This window comes from Tamandua tetradactyla, chromosome X, assembly GCF_023851605.1.
Source record: "Tamandua tetradactyla isolate mTamTet1 chromosome X, mTamTet1.pri, whole genome shotgun sequence".
In the NCBI taxonomy this organism is placed as follows: Eukaryota; Metazoa; Chordata; class Mammalia; order Pilosa; family Myrmecophagidae; genus Tamandua; species Tamandua tetradactyla.
Window position 1 is genome coordinate 70,897,431 of NC_135353.1, and position 16,630 is coordinate 70,914,060.

At 41.2% G+C, this 16,630-nt stretch overlaps 1 protein-coding gene across 1 annotated transcript; it reads left to right on the plus strand.

Annotated features, from left to right (window-relative positions):
- Positions 1-4,790: 4,790 nt before the first annotated feature.
- Positions 4,791-10,335, plus strand: GPRASP3 (G protein-coupled receptor associated sorting protein family member 3). Its single transcript, XM_077145914.1, has 3 exons — positions 4,791-5,212; positions 5,618-5,690; positions 6,431-10,335. The coding sequence occupies exon 3, from the start codon at positions 6,728-6,730 to the stop codon at positions 8,453-8,455; it is 1,728 nt and encodes a 575-aa protein (XP_077002029.1). The 5' UTR covers positions 4,791-5,212; positions 5,618-5,690; positions 6,431-6,727; the 3' UTR covers positions 8,456-10,335.
- Positions 10,336-16,630: the final 6,295 nt, after the last annotated feature.

Here is a 16,630-nt window from a genome sequence, read left to right on the forward strand (position 1 = left end):
CAACTGATTGCATCAAATTCAGCTGATTGGATCATCTGGTCCATTTGCCCCTTTCTCTCTTTTCCTTCTGGAACTCCCATGATGTGTAGATTGGTATGCCTGCCTGATGGTATTCCACAGGTCTCTCAGACTCTGTTCTTTTTTTTTGTATTTTTTATTCTTTCCATTCCCCAGAAAGAATGATTTCAACTGCTTTATTTTCACTATCACTGGTTTCTTCTTCTACCAGCTCCAATCTGCTGTTTAATTCATCTGGGGAATTTTTTTATTTCTGTTACTGTGGTCTTCAGCTCTGGTTGATTCCTTTTCATAATTTCTGTTGTTTTAATATTCTCTTTGTGTTCATCTATCATTTTCCTGATTTACTTTAGTTGTTTGTCCATGTTTTCCTTGACCTCTTTGAGCATATTTAAGACCAATTTTCTTTTCAAGTTTTGTTTGCTATGTCCCAGGTATTGTTCTCCTCATTGATGGTTTCCCTTTAGAAGGGGCTTCCAGGGGTCAGAGACTGGTTGCTGTAGTCTAAACAAGTACCTAGTAGTATCTTTCACTGCCTCTTGGTGGTGGCAGTGACAGGAATAACTTTTTCTCCTAAGATGAAGTCGCAGTTATCCAAACCTCACCACCAATAATTTGATTCAGGAGAGATGAATTTAATCTACACTCCAGGTTAAGAGTTTTTTGCCAACATGCCAATTTCTGGGAGCCATAAACATTTTCTGTACTTGGGGAGCAACTGGGAATTTTTTGTACAATTTTAATCACAAGACTGAAGTTCAATTGAAAAGAGGACAAAGGCTTTGTTCACTGGTGTTTACCTACCTGATTAAACCCATAAACTTCTGGTTTCAGCTCTGACATGAAAAGGGCTTGGAAGTTGCCACTTCCATCCTTCCAACAAGAAAAAAAGCTGAACAAATGGAAAGTTAAGGACTATTTTTAAATCCATTAGATAACTCAGGTTACAGGGTAAACCATCTCCCAAAAATTTGAAGAAACAGGCAAATCTGGAGTATCACAGCTTACTTCTCCTTAACTAGAGTTAAAGTCTCTGGAGCCATAAACTAATAGGGGCACTTAAATGGTGATTTTGGTAAATTGTTAGAGGCTGAGTATGGACTAGCATGAGAATTAGAAACTCCTGGGGACCTGTAGTCTTAAGGGGTCCTTCACACTTTTATGGGCTTTACCTCCAGGAACCCCACCAGGATCTCATGGTAAAAATATGAGAAAGATCCTCTCATGACTTGGGCAGTGGGAGGGGAAGAATACTCCTTGTGAAGTACAACCAGAACCTCCATGACAGAGGCCTGCTTTCCAGTGGAAAACGGTTTTACCAAAGCCTTATCACAGCTGACAGAAGAACGTTCCTCCCATTCCAGCTACTTCTAGCCTTGATGTCTCATGTAAGGGGGAAAGGAAGCTAAGAAACACTTGTGAAGGTCACAACACTTTTGAAGCTCAGGTCAGAGGCCCACTAGAAGGCTAGAGTTTAATCACATAAGGTTGTCCTTCCTCAACACTTTACTGCCATGCCAACACAACTCCAGGTTAATAACAACGCATCACAGAGGAAAGCGATGCAAGACACAGTCTCTCTGAGCAGTGTTTAGGGAACCTCAAAGTTAGGAGCAGGGAACAAAAACAAGGACAATTAAGAAATCTGAAGCCGGGCGGGCCGCGGTGGCTCAGCGGGCAAAGTGCTTGCCTGCTATGCCGGAGGACCTCGGTTCGATTCCCGGCCCCAGCCCATGTAACAAAAACAAAGAAACAAAATACAATAAAACAAGAAAATGTTTAAAGATGTGTCCCTTTCTTCCTTCCTTCCTTCCTTCTATCCTTCCTTCCTTCTCTCTGTCTTTCCTTAAAATAAAAAAAAAAAAAAAAAAAAAAAAGAAATCTGAAGCCTCTGGCACCTACAGCTAAAGAAAAACACAGCCTAACTCCTAGTCAGAATAACAAAACCTCACACTAAAGACTTACCTCTATTTCTGTTACCTAATACTTCATTTCCAGCTTTCAATACAAAATGACAAGGCATGCTAAAAAGTAAAAAGGAACAAAAAAAACAGTCTGGAGATAACGAAGCAACAGACCAGACTGACATATGATGTAGACTTTGGACTTTAAAACAATTGTGATTAATATGTTAACGTTTCTAGTAAACTAGACAATACAGAGGACAAGCTGAGCAATTTAGACAGAGAATCAAAAGGAAATGCCAGAAAGCAAAATCATTGTAACAGAAATGATGAATGCCTTTGATGGGCACAGCAGTAATCAGGATATAGCTGAGGAATCAATCAGTGAACCTGAAAATAGGTGTGTTGGCTTGAAATTGTTATGTACCCCAGAAAAGCCATGTTTTCTTTTCTAATCAATTTTGTGGGCGATTCTGATTGGATTGTTTCCATAGAGATGTGACACACCCAATTGTGAGTGTGGCCTTTTGATTAGATAGAGATATGACTCTACCTATTCAGCGTAGGTATTGATTAGTTTACTGGAGTCCTTTAAAAGGGGAAACATTGTGGAGGAAGCTCAGACACTTGACACACAGTTGCTTCAGAGCCAGCAGAGATGCAGACATTTAGAGATGCCGGGAATGCCAACAGAAAGAGTAGACACCTAGACATGGATGTTTGGAGATGCAGAACCCAGGAGATATTGTCTTGTGCTTTCCTGTGAGATGCTAAGCAAGCCAGAAGCCAGTGTTGGGTCCCAGAGGAGGTTAAGTGAAGGCCCAAAGATGCTTAAATAGGAAACCACTGGCATCCAAAGCTAGAAGCAACAGAACTGGAAACAAGGACCAGTAGATGCCAGTCACGTGCCTTCCCATGTGATAGACATTGGCCTTTCTTCAGAATCAAGGTATCTTTCTTTGGATGCCTTAATTTGGACACTTTTAAGGCCTGAGAACTGTAAACTTGTAACTTAATAAATTCCCTTTTTAAAAGCCATACCATTTCAGGTATATTGCATTCTGGCAGCATTTAATAAACTAATACAACAGGTCAATAGGAACTTCTAAACTGAAATGTAAAAAGTAAAAAATAAATTAAAAATTCCAGGACATCCAAAGACTGGGCAATTTCAAAAGGTATAGCATACGCATACTTTAAATACAAAAAGGAGAAGAAAGAATGGAGCAGAAAAAATAATGGCTGAGAATTTTCCAAAATTTATGATAGACACCAAGCAACAAAGAAATCCAAGAAGTTCAGAGAACACCAAGCAGGATAAAAAAAAGTATACACTAAAGCATATCATATTCAAAATTCAGAAAAACAAAGAAAGAAAAAAAATCTCGAGACAAGTCATAAGATTAAAAAAGCACCTAACTATAGGGGAACAAGAATAAAACGATCCTACTGCCTGGCCAGAGAAGACTAAAAATATGTATATTCAGGAGAAAAGAGCAAATACATTTCTTACGCAACATGTAAGGATGTGAGAAAAGAGGGAGTTAAGGAGAACAATTAGGATCTTCCTTCAATGTGTGTGTGGGTGGTGTTTCCCTTTCCTGACAAAACATCAAAAGAGGAGCCAGGGCAGGCTCTACCTGGTATCTGAGGCTGGTTGTGGGGAGACAGAGAAGTTTGCACGATCATGTGCGGGTCCCGACAGCGAAAGGCCCTCTTTCCGGGGTAACTCTGGAGACCCCTTAATGCCAAGGCAAGGATCCCCTATACGGTATCCTAGTGCCAGAAGCGTGCTGGTGGTCGCCACACAAGGGGCCGCATACACTGCGGCATCCAGCTGGCAACCCGCCTTCCCCGGGCTGGGGCTCCTGGCCCCGCCCACCTCTGGGTCGGAACTATGGTGGGCCTGGGAGGGGGCGTCGAGCGCATTCGCGCCCATATCCCTCCGCCCCCTTCCCGCCCCCACTTCCTTACACTCTAGCCACCAGCCATTCGTGCCGCACTCCTGCGCAGCCCCTGCTGGGTTTGGTTCTGCAGCGTGGGGGGCGGGAGCGCCTCTTTGCGATTCTGACCCGGCACGGAGAGCGGTGGGACTGCGACTGAGGAGCTTCGAGAGGAGGGGGAGGCCGACGAGCTGGGCCCTGGGCCTGCAAAGGCAAGTGGGGGCGGGGGGACCGGGGCGGGTAGGTGGTCGCCACGGTTGACCGTGGATGGCCTGCCCTTCTGAGCCTGGGATCCTGGCAAGGAGGAGAGAATGCGGTCCGAGCCAGCCTCTGAGAGAGGTGCGCAGCGCCGGGAGACCCCTGACGCGAAGATGCGGAGATCGGCGCGGCCCAGGCCGAGGGCGGAGAGGTGGCCAGAGAGACACCCTCGGGTCGTGCAGAAAGGAACCGCGCAGCCCGCTTCCCGGCCAGCCTTCCAGGAGCCCTTGCCCCGCCCCCGGCCGCGTCTGTGCTGGGAGAGGGCTGTGGAGAGGCTGCTGTGGGGGCGATCTTGGAGAGGCTCTGGGGTGGGGGTCGCAGGGGGTGGTCGCCAGAGGCGGGGGTTGGCGTCAGAGCTTTGCGCGGAGGCGGCAGGTGGACGGTCGCGTTCGCCATTCCCGGCCCAGATTCTGGGAAGGTGCCTGTTGGGCCCCGCATGTTGGATGCTTTTCCTTGCAGCTCTGGGCCCGGTTTCTTCCTGTGGGTGCCCTGTTGATGCCAGAGTCTCCTGTCTGCGCGGTGGTTTCGGGGACTCTACAGATGGGGAACCGTGGTGGGTGGACTAAGAAAAACTGAAGTTATGCTCATCCTCTTAATACAACACTGTTTTACTGCCTCCTCACTTACACCCCTACACTCAATTTAATACAAACAAATGAGCAGGACAAGTAATGGGTTGGCTTACACATGAAGAATTCGTGCAAATAAATAGTGTGGTATTATTCTACCTTTTTGGCTCAGCATCCAAGTCCATTTAAAGTAATATGTTGAGGTGTAGAAATGGGGCTTCAGGTTAAAGGAGAAAGCACCACAGATGATATCATAGACTTCCTGAGGGTAGATGTCTGAGGAACTTTGGGAGTTTTATCTACAGAGTTAACATTCTGGAAAAGAAGACATCAAACCCTGAATTCTGGGAAACTGTTAACTTGATATTTTTCTACTGTTGTCAACATAGTTTCTTGGTGTTTTGCTCAATGCCACTTATCTTTCTAAGATGAAGAGGAAGAGGAAGATTCTTCTTGGTTGTGAAATTTAACATTTCTTGAGGAAGATCTCCTGAGGAAGCTGGGATAGGTGGAAAATGAGGTGAGATCTAAATATGGGGTCATGGGGAAGAGAAGGGGGCTCACAAAGATAGTATTGAAATAATAGTTGCTATTATCTTCCCTATATGCTTTTTAAATTCTGTTATTCATGTATCACGCTCCACTCCTGCACCTCATAGTATTGTTTGGTGAAAAATATGTGGCCTCTGCTATTAGAATGGCTGACTTTAGGATTGGGGGGAGGGTTATTCATATAGGCTGTGGGTCTTGGGGGATGGCTAGGCAATGTGGGAGGGGCAGACAGGTGACAGACATCTAACTTGTTCTTTTATATATAAAGGTAAATGTTACAATCCTTGTCTTGGGTGTTGGGACTTCTGTTAATCGCTCAGTCTCTTTTCTTTCCTGGATCTTTTTCTCTACCAATAAGTCTTTCTCATTCTAGGTTCCTGTAGAGATCCATAGGTAGCTGTTCTTTAGGAGTTTAAGAAGAAAAAAACTATGAATTTGGAACCAAGGTGGGTATGAGTGTGAACACCTCTGTTGATTGAGGCTGGTGGGTTGGCTGTTGGCAAGTGGATGAGACTAGATCATATCGTGGAGCTGTTGTCTTCCAGGTTTCCAGACATCTTTGCCCTTATGTATTTGTGTACAGGAAATGGAGTGGGATGAACCAGGATTATGTAGGGTAATTAGATATTGGGGTAGTAAATGGGGAGGGGAACTATGAGAAGGAGGACCAGGACAGCCAGAAATGTTATATAGTCAAGGCTCCAGATTTGGAAAAACAGGTATCAGATTTAGAGACCAGAGTATGTAGGATTGTCTACCAAATATTCAAAATTCTAGTCTCTCCTATATTTTTGTCCATAGGTTGCCTATGGATCTCAGGTAGGGTTTGCCAATACTGGAGGCAAGGAGGAAGGAGAAACTTGGACCCAGATTAGTGCAAGTTGGTGTGAGAATGAGACTCATGGGTTCAGAAGGGCTGTGTGTTCTTTAGCATCTCTGACTTTCATCAAGCTTTCTCACCACCTCTGCTCCTGTTTAATGCAGAGAGAGGAGTGTGGTAGCCTCTGGGCTGCAAATTGTTGGGCATTAGTGAGAATGTGGAAGGGATAAAATGAGTAGCAGAGTTTTCTAAAAAGAAAATTTTTTTCCTCCTACCAGTCAGTCTCTATCCTCTAATGTCCTTTATTTTGCATAGAGCAATATAATTGGAAGATACTCAGAGCCCCATTTCTTTCTTCCACCTCAGGTCTATCTCCAGTGGTAGCTGTGGTAGCCTTGGATTGGCAGAAGACAATCACTGTTAACAGATCTCACGCAGGAACCGTCATTGTCCTCCAGTCCGAGTATGCCTCTGCCTTCTCTCTGTATCAGTGACAGAGGCTGTGTGTTTGGAAAGGGAATGTTTGACTATCAGTTGACAGTTGACTCTAACTCTTGCTATCAAGTTTATGACCTGACCCAGTGAAAGTGTTAACACACTAACTTGGGATACATTGACAACCAAGTCCAAGACTGGATTGGGCTATATAACTGGGGTTCAGCCATGACTGGGACTGAGAATGAGATTGGAGCACAGGCCAAAACTGAAAAAGGGGCTGGTGTAGAGGCTGAGGCTGAAGCAGAGAGGGAGTCTGTTGGCATAGTCAGACCTGTAGCCAAGACCCAGGCCAAGGCAATCACCAAGGCAGGATCTGAGGCAGAGACAGTAGCAAATAAGAATGCAGTTTCTAAGAACAGGTTTGATGCTAAGATGAAGGAAAGATCTCTGTCAGAGCCTGAGGCTCTTATCAAAGCTAAAGCTATGCCTAGGCCCTGGGTCGGGTCAAGGGAAATCGATCCAGACTTCAGTCCCTTGGCTGAGGATGAGGCCACTGTGTTACCTGGATTTTGTTCTGTGGCTGAGTCTGGTGCTCAGTCCAAGTTCACATATAAAGATGAAGCAGGTATTGATGCCTGGTTCTGGGCTGAGGAGGAGGCCAGTATTGGTTCCTGGTTCTGGAATGGGGAAGAGACTGGCAGTAGGTTCAGTGCTAAGTATGAAGATGAATTTGATACTGGTGCCCAGTCTTGTGCTGTGGGATTGGGTATAGAGCCTGCAGCCGGAGTCAACTGCAAACCTAGACCAAAGGCTGAGGAGGAGGAGTACATTATTGGGAACTGGTTTTGGGATGGAGATGATACTAGTTTTGATCCTAATCCTAGACCTGTGAGCAGGATAGTCAGGCCACAACCTGTGGATGAAATTAATGAAAAAAATAGGCCCAAGGACTGGTCTGAGGTCACTATCTGGCCCAATGCCCCTGCTGTTCCTCCAGCGGTGTTAGGATTCAGATCCCAGGTTCCACTTGAAACAAGGCCTCCTTCATATGTTGTCCTTGCTTCAGCTAAGGAAAATACCCATTCTTTGCCTCGTGCATCAGTCAGACCTTCTAGGAGTACTCTCTCATGCCCACAGACTATGCCTGAAGGCCCATTTGGTTCTGACCCTTGTATTCAGACCATAGAGGAGATCAGACGCCAAATCAGGATCAGGGAGTTGAATGGGATTAAGCCATTTGCTTGCCCTTGCAAAATGGAGTGCTGCATGGATTCTGGGGAATTTGAAAAACTTGTTAGTTTACTGAAGTCAACTACTGATCCTCTCATTCATAAAATAGCTCAAATTGCAATGGGTATCAATGCTGTTCATCCATTTGCCCAGGAGTTCATTAATGAGGTTGGTGTGGTAACACTTATTGAAAGCTTGCTCAGTTTGCCTTCCCCTGAAATGAGAAAAAAAGATGTAATAACTCTGAATTCCCCTTCAGGGGATGAAAGAAAACACAGAGTTGAATTACACATTAAGCATATGTGTAAAGAAACTATATCTTTTCCCTTGAACTCCCCTGAACAGCAATCTGGATTAAAGATATTAGGGCAACTGACTACTGATTCTGACTATCACTACATTGTTGCCAATTACTTTTCAGAGCTTTTCCATTTGCTATCTGTGGGAAATCGTAAAACCAGAAATCTTGTTTTGAAAGTACTTCTGAATATGTCTGAAAATCCACTTGCGGCCAGAGACATGATCAACATCAAGGCATTATCAGTATTAAAACTCATCTTTAACCAGCGAGAGGCAAAAGCAAATCTTGTTCATGCTGTGGCCATATTTATTAATATAAAGGAGCATATCAGAAAGGGATCAATTGTAGTTGTTGATCGCTTGAGTTATAATACACTCATGGCCATATTCCGTGAAGTTAAAATGATTATTGAAACAATGTAAAATGATCCAGAAATACAGGAGAAAACTTTGAACAATCTCCAAATGCTAATAGGCTGTATGTTCCTAAAGAGCTTTGCATAATGCTTTGATTATTACAGTGTTTATATTATAAGTTACATTTTTCACATGACTTGTACCTGTGACAGTCTGTGTTTGAGCTAGTCCATTTTTGGGTATCAGGTGAATGTTACATCTTGAGCTGAATGTTGTTTTTTTTATCTTATCTAAATTAGTAGATTTTTAATATTTTACTTAGAATGGAAAACCAATTCATCATAAATAAACTAGCGTGTTCATTTATATCTACTTAGATAGATACATTTGTGCTTCAAATGACATAAAATAACCTTGAATTTATAATCAGTTGTAGAACTAAGACTTATACAAAAAAACATATTGACTAATAGTACCTAGAATATACATGCTCATTGCCAAATGCACCCTTTCAATATCTAGAGGAAGAGGTTGCCATAGGCTGTTGTTACAAGAGGAATGACTGTCCACTATTGCACCTGCATCAGACAACTCATTCTACAACACAGAAATGGTCCTGAATCTTAGATCAAATGTAATGTTTGTCCATTTTTTATTATTGTTGTATTTATAACTCTTATTAGGCTGTGTCATTTGTCAAAATTATCTCTTACAGAAGAGAAAGGAGGTAGATAGAGGGAGGAAACATTTCCTGTGTCCCTGTTCTAATCAGATGCTGTGCTGGCACGATATTTTATGTTTTTTTTTTTTTTCCCTCAAGTTCTCACAGTGATTCTGTGAGACAGGTGCTTGTTTTTTTAATTTTTGAAAAAATTTAATACATTATTCTGGGTACTCTGTAATGAGAAATAGAGATGTTAAATACTTTTTCCTAGTCTCCCACTGATAGTAAGTGGTATAGTGTTTTGTCTAACACTAAAACCCACTCTCAGCACAATTTTACATAGTATACTTTTTTAGGTGGTGGCCATCAGGGCTCAGGGAGTGTTTGGTTTTAATGGTTCAACTCTGCTGTGAATGCTGTCCCTGTCAGGCCTTACAATTCTTAATATTTAACTTCCTTTAAATGGGTATGTCCTTTAGGCATTTGGTTTACCTGGCCAGAGGCCAGGAGAAAAGTCTAGGATGAATATGAATGGATTTGGCCTGGAAGTGTCTGGGAAGCAGTAGGTGCCCAAATTTTTGTTGTCATGGTTTTTAATGTATATTGGGAGTCATCAGCAAATGAAACTTGCTATCTATTCTTCCTAACTTTATCTAGTCATATGTAATTTTTCTTCAAAGGACTGGAATAATTCTAGACATCTCATATTTTGCATTAAAACACTAATTGCTTTCTTCCTCCTTATGAAATCATACCTTAGCTTTTTTACCATTCATAATTTATTCTCCCATGTGTCATGAAAGGCCAGAGAGCTCCATCTTTTGATTGTAGATAGGCACACTTTCTGCATTTGTAACAGATAAAGCTGTGTGGAATAAACTCAAATTGATTAATTTAGATCCAGAACTAGAGCTTCAAAAACACAGAAAATGAAGGCTAGGAGAGGGGCTGCTACCTCAATCCACAAGATAGTGCTTTCTGGAAGTCTGCGATCCAAAACGCATTCCCAGGATTTATGGGCAATGGCTGAATTCTCTTAAGTCTCATGGTATGAGGTACAACCCATGGTCGGAGCTAAAGAAAAAGTCTGTATGTGAAAGTATCAGGTTATATGTTTTGGAATTTTTAGTTAAGAAACTAAAATGAGATCATACTGTAAATATTGTTCGTTACATGCTTTTTGCCCCACTAACAGTATATTGTGAACATTTTTCCATATCAATAAATATACTTCTACAGCATACTTTTCAATCACTTAATATGTTTCCTGATTTTTTAGTTGATGTATCATTTCTAGTTTTTAACTGCATATTCTCTAATATACATATTCATAAATTTATTCTTTTGCAAAAATGAGAGGATAGTGTTCTGCAACTTGCCTTTTCTTTTAGCAGTTATCTTTCCAGCTCAGTATTTTATAAATCTGCTGTGTGCTTTTTATTTAGCAGATTTATTAAAGTATAATTGACATATACTAAGTTGTACATACTTAAAATGTACAATTTGATAAGTTTGACGTATGAAAACATCACTACAATCAAGATAGTGCACATATCCATCATCACCAAAAGCATCTTCACATCCCTTTGCAATTCTTCCCCCCCGCCCCCATCCATCCCTGTCTCCCCCTAGGTACAACCGCTGATCTTTCTGTCAATATAGATTAGTTTCTTTTCTATAATTCTATATAAATGTGATCATACAACTGGTACTCTTTTTTATGTTGATCTGCTTTCACTCAGTAATTATTTGAGAGTCATCCATGTTGTTGTGTATATATAGTTCATTGCTTTTAAAAATATTTTTATTGAGAAATATCCACACATGTACAATTCAGCCATATTATACAATCAGTGGCTCACAATATCATAGTTGTGTTTTCTTCATTGGTCATTTTTTAGAACATTTGCATCATTCCAAAAGAAAAAGAAAACAAAAATGAACTCATACATCCCATACCCCTTTCCCCTCTCATTTACCCACAGTATATCAGTCTACCCAATTTTTACCATTTATCCTTCCCTATTGTTTATTTGCTTTTTTATCCTTTTTTTAAAAAAACTCATCTGTCCATACCCTGGATAAAAGGAGCATTGAAGACGAAACTTTCACAATCATGTTGCAAAAATCTATATAGTTATACAGACTTCAAGAATCAAAGCTACTGGAACGCAGTTCAATAGTTTCAAGTACTTCCCTCTAGCCACTCCAATACACCATAAACTAAAAAGGGATATCTATATAATGAATAAGAATAACCTCCCAACTCTGGTTGAAGTCTCTCAGCCACAGAAAGTTTATTTTGTCTCGTTTCTCTCTTCCCCCTTTTGGTCAAGAAGGCTTTCTCAGTCCCATGGTGTCGGGTCCCAGCTTATCCCGGGGAGTTAGGTCCCACATTGCCAGGGAGATTTACACCCCTGGGAGTCATGTCCCCCTTAGAGGGGAAGGCAGTGAGTTCACCTGCCAAGCTGGCTTGTAGAGAGTGGCCACATCTGAGGAACAAAAGTTCTCCAGGGGTGACTTAGGCTTCTCTTTTGCATAAATAAGCTTCATAGGGGTGAGCCCAAGATTGAGGGCTCAGCCTATTGAATTGGTTGTCCCCACTACTTTTGAGAATCAGGAACTCCCCAGATTGAGAAGTCTAATATTTCCTCCTTTCTCCCCAGTACCCCAAGGGGACTTTGCAAATCTTTTTTATTCTCTGCCCAAATTATTCTGGGATATGTCAGGGCATCACAATAACCTGTACAAACCAACAAGATCTCATGCCCTATTCAAGATTATGTGTAATTATGGTGTTAAAATAAACTGACCATACAAATTAAATTAGATAATGTGCTACCCAAAATATAAATTTCGCACCAAATATCTCTCCCTTTGGTCTCGCACAGAGGTTGAAGATTCAAAGTATGGGCCATATCATCCTTTACCGCGTACTCTGATTTACCTTAGTCCTATCCAGATCTGTTTCATATCTGTAGATGAAGTTTGATCATTTTTTTCAGGTTCTTAAGAGTTGCTGAATGGGGTAATGCCGACTTTCATAGCTTCAGTGCTCTAATTCTGAGTCTCAGATGTCACATAAATGCCTGAAGTTTCTGGGAACGACCAGGTTATATACAAATAGCTCAGTACCTCAGAATTTAGAAATACCAGTTACAACTCCTAAATATATGTGACTGCTGTAAGAGTTTATAATCTAGGATCCTCTATAATAGGCCCCAACCTGATAACCCATCTCTCGATTTCAGTTCTCTGAGTTTGCATATTATAGTTAATCCATATGAGTGAGGCATGATAATATTTGTCTTTTTGTTTCTGCATTTTATTCAACATACTGTCCTTAAGGCTCATTCGCCTAGTTGCATGCCTCACAACTTCATTCCTTCTTGCAGCTGCTCAGTAGTCTGTTGTATGTAAACACCACAGTACCCCCTTCCATTCCTTAGACCTTGTACCCTTAGGTCACCTCCATCCATTGCAAATTATGAATACTGCCACCATAAACACCAGTGTGGAAATGTCCATTTGTGTCCCCACTTTCAGTTCCTCCAGATATATTCCTAGCAACAGCGTTGCAAGATCATATGGCAACCCCACCGCTAGCCTCCTGTGAAACCACCACACTGCCCTCCAAGGGTCTGTACTTCTCAGCTTCTCTATCAACAGTGAAGAAGTACACCTCTTTCTTCACATTTTCTCTAGCACTTGTTTCTCTCTGATAATTTTTAAAGAATTTTATGCACACATCATACGGCCCAACCTAAGTTAATAGACATGCCTTCGTCACCATAGTCTATATGAAGACATTTCCTTTTCTTCTGCATAGAATCCATACCGCCCCCCATGCTCCCCGCATATTGACATTTAGTTTTGAGATATTACCTTTGTTACATTCAGTGGAAGTATATTACAGTGTTACTGTTGACTACACACCCTAGCTTGCCTTGATTATACTTGTTCATGTATTCCATCCATTTTCAACCCCCTTGCAATGTTGACATTTATCTGTTCTCCATCATGCAAAAACGTTTTTATACTTGTACACTTAATCACTATTATTGCCCATTCTAGGCATTCCTAAGGGACACCATCTCAGTATTTATCTTTCCTTCTGGTTTCCTATGTGCCCCAACCCTTCTCCCTTAACCATACTCGCATTCAGCTTCATTCAGTGTACTTATATTATTGTACTATCATCAGTTAACATTGTGTTATCCATTTCTGAATTTTACAATCAGTCCTGTTGCACAGTCCATATTCCTTCAGCACCAAATGCCTCTTTCTATCTCTTGACAACCTGTGTTCTTAAATTTAACTCTCAAAGTTCATTCATTAATGTTAGTTTATATTAGTGATATTTATCTGTTCACAGTATTTGTCCCTTTGTTTCTGGCTAATTTCACTCAGCATAATATCCTCAAGGTTCATACATATTCTTAAATGCTTCTTGACTTTATTCTGTCTTACAGCTGTGCAATATTCCATTGCATGTATATACCACAGCTTGTTCAGCCACTCATCCATTGGTGGACATCTGGGCTTTTTCCATCTCTTGGCAATCCTAAATAATGCTGCTATAAACATTGGTGTGAGAATGTCTGATTGTGTCCTTACCTTCAGTTCCTATGAATATATACCTAATAACGGAATTGTGGATCATATGGCAATTCTATGCTTGGCTTCCTGAGGAACCGCCAAACTGCCTTCCAGAGCAGTGATACCGTTTTACATTCCCATCAACCGTGAATAAGTGTACCTCTTTCTCCCCATCTTCTCCAGCACTTGTTGTTTTCTGTTGTTTTGATAATGGCCATTGTAGTGGGTGTCAGGTGATATCTCATTGTGGTTTTGATTTACATTTCCCTAATAGCTAGTGAAGTTGAAAATCTTTTAATGTACCTTTTGGCCATTTGTATTTCCTCTCCTGAAAGTATCTGTTCATGCCTTTTGCCTACTTTTTAAGTGGGTTGTTTGTCTTTTTGTTGTTGAGTTGAAGAATCTCTTTATGTATTCTGAGTACTAAACCATTATCTGATACTTGGTTTCCAAATATTGTCTCCCATTGTAGGCTGACTGTTTACTTTCCTGACAAGTTCTCTAATGCACAAAATTGTTTAATTTTGAGGTGATCCCGTTTATCTATTTCTTTTTTAAATATTTTTTTAATTGTGAAATATAACATATATACAAAAAAGCAATAAATTTCCAAGTACATTTTAACAAGTAGTTATAGAACAGATTTTAAAGTTTGGTATGGGTTACAGTTCCATGATTTTTTGTGTTTTCTTCTAGCTGCTCCAAGACACTGGAGACCAACAGAAATATCAATATATTGATTCAGCAGTCATACTCATTTGTTAAATCCTATCTTCTCTGTTATGTTCCTCCTTCTCTTCAAATAACATGTATACATAAAAGCAACAAATTTCAAAGAACATCCCAACAATTGGTTATAGAACAAATTTCAGATTTTGGTATGGGTTATAATTCCACAATTTTAGGTTTTTATTTCTAGCTGCTCTTAGGTACTGAAAGCAAAAAGAAATATCGGTATGATTATTCAGCACTCATACACATTTGTTGAACTTGACCTTCTCTGTAAAACTGCACCATCACCTTTGATCTTTCTCCCACTCTTTAGGGTTTGCGCCAGTATGAAAGAATGTACATACCATAGAAAAGCCATGTTTTAATCCTAATCAATCTTGTGGGAGCAACGGTTTCTTCTAATCCTTATTCAGCACTATAGGCTGGAAACTTGATTAGGTTATTTCCATGGAGATGTGAGTCAATCAATTGTGGGTATTAAACTTAATTAGATGAAGATGTGTCTCCACCCATTCTACATGGGTCTTGATTAGTTTACTGGAATCCATAAAAGAGGAAACATTTCAGAGAGAGTTCCTTTATTGAGCATGAGAGAGCTGCAGAACCGTGACAGATGGATGAAAGAACCACAGAGTCCACCAGCCAGCGACCTTTGGAGATGAAGAAGGAAAACACCTCCTGGGGTTCTTCATGAAGCAAGAGCGTGGAGAGAAAGCTAGCAGATGCCACCATGTTCACCATGTGCCCTTCCAGCTGAGAGAGAAACACTGAATGTCATCAGCCTTCTTGAACCAAGGTATCATTCCCTGGATGCCTTAGATTGGACATTTCTATAGACTTGATTTGGACAATTTCACAACCTTAGAACTGTAAACTTGTAACTCATTAAATTCCCCCTTTTAAAAGCCATTCAATTTCTGGTATATCACATTCTGGCAGTGAGCAAATTAAAACAGGGGCATTTGGGCTATGCCCATTCTAACTTTTTCATGTTGGAAGGGGCTGCCAATAATATGGGATGGGGGATGGAGCTAATTGATGTTCTGGAAAGACTGGCCCCTCTGCATTTCAGGACTTGTCTGATTAGGGACGCATCTGGAGGGTGTAGGTTTTGGAGAGTTACCTTAGTGCATGGAACCTTTGTAGAATCTTATATCATGCTGTAGATATTTTTTAGGATTGGCAGGAATTGTTTTGGTTATGATTTGGCAAGTTATGATAGGTAACAATGTCTAACTGAAGCTTGTGTAAGAGTGACTTCCTGTGTAGCCTCTTGTCTCTATTTGAACTTTCCCAGCCACTGATACCTTTTTTGTTATACTTCTTTTCCCCCTTTTAGTCAGGATGACATTGTTGATGCTATGGTGCCAGGACCAGGCTCATCCCTGGGGTCATCTCCCATGCTGCCAGAGAGACTTTCATACCTGGATGTCATGTCCCATGTAGGGGGGAGGGCAATGGCTTCACTTGAAAAGTTGGGCTTAGAACAAGAAAGGCCACATCTGAACAACAGAAGAGGTCCTCTGGAGATGACTCTTAGGCATAGCTGTAGGTAGGCTATGCATCTCTGCTACATATATAAGCTTCACAATAGTAAACCTCAATATGAAGGGCTTGGCATGTTGATTTGGGTGTCCCTAATGTTTGGCATGGTATCTGGGGTTTCCCTTTGGTAAAGTTTAATAGTTATATAGTTTTTCACCCATCCCTCAAGGGACTTTGCCCATACTTTTTGATTTTCTGCCTAATAGATTCTGGGATGTATCCAGTATTACAGTAAGCTATTCAAGATTATTCTTATTCTGGGCTCCCTGTGTTTGGATTGTTTACCATTTATCAATTTCTTTTTTCAATGCTTGTTCTAGTTTGCTAGCTGCTGGAATGCAATATACCAGAAACGGAATGGCTTTTAAAAAGGGGAATTTAATGAGTTGCTAGTTTACAGTTCTAAGGCTGAGAAAATGTCCCAGTTAAAACAAGTCTACAGAAATGTCCAATCTAAGGCATCCAGTGAAAGATACCTTGGTTCAAGAAGGCCGATGAAGTTCAGGGTTTCTCTCTCAAGTGGAATGGCACATGGAAAGCACAGTCAGGGCTTCTCTCTCTCATCTGGAAGGGCACATGGCGAACACGGCATCATCTGCTAGCTTTCTCTCCTGGCTTCCGGTATCATGAAGCTCCCTGGGAGCCATTTTCCTTCTTCATCTCCAAAGGTCGCTGGCTGGTGGACTCTCTGCTTCGTAGTG

What these genes read in the sequence shown, in the direction of transcription:
- GPRASP3 (XM_077145914.1), top strand. Translation starts at nt 6,728, where the DNA reads ATGACTGGGACTGAGAATGAGATTGGAGCACAGGCCAAAACTGAAAAA.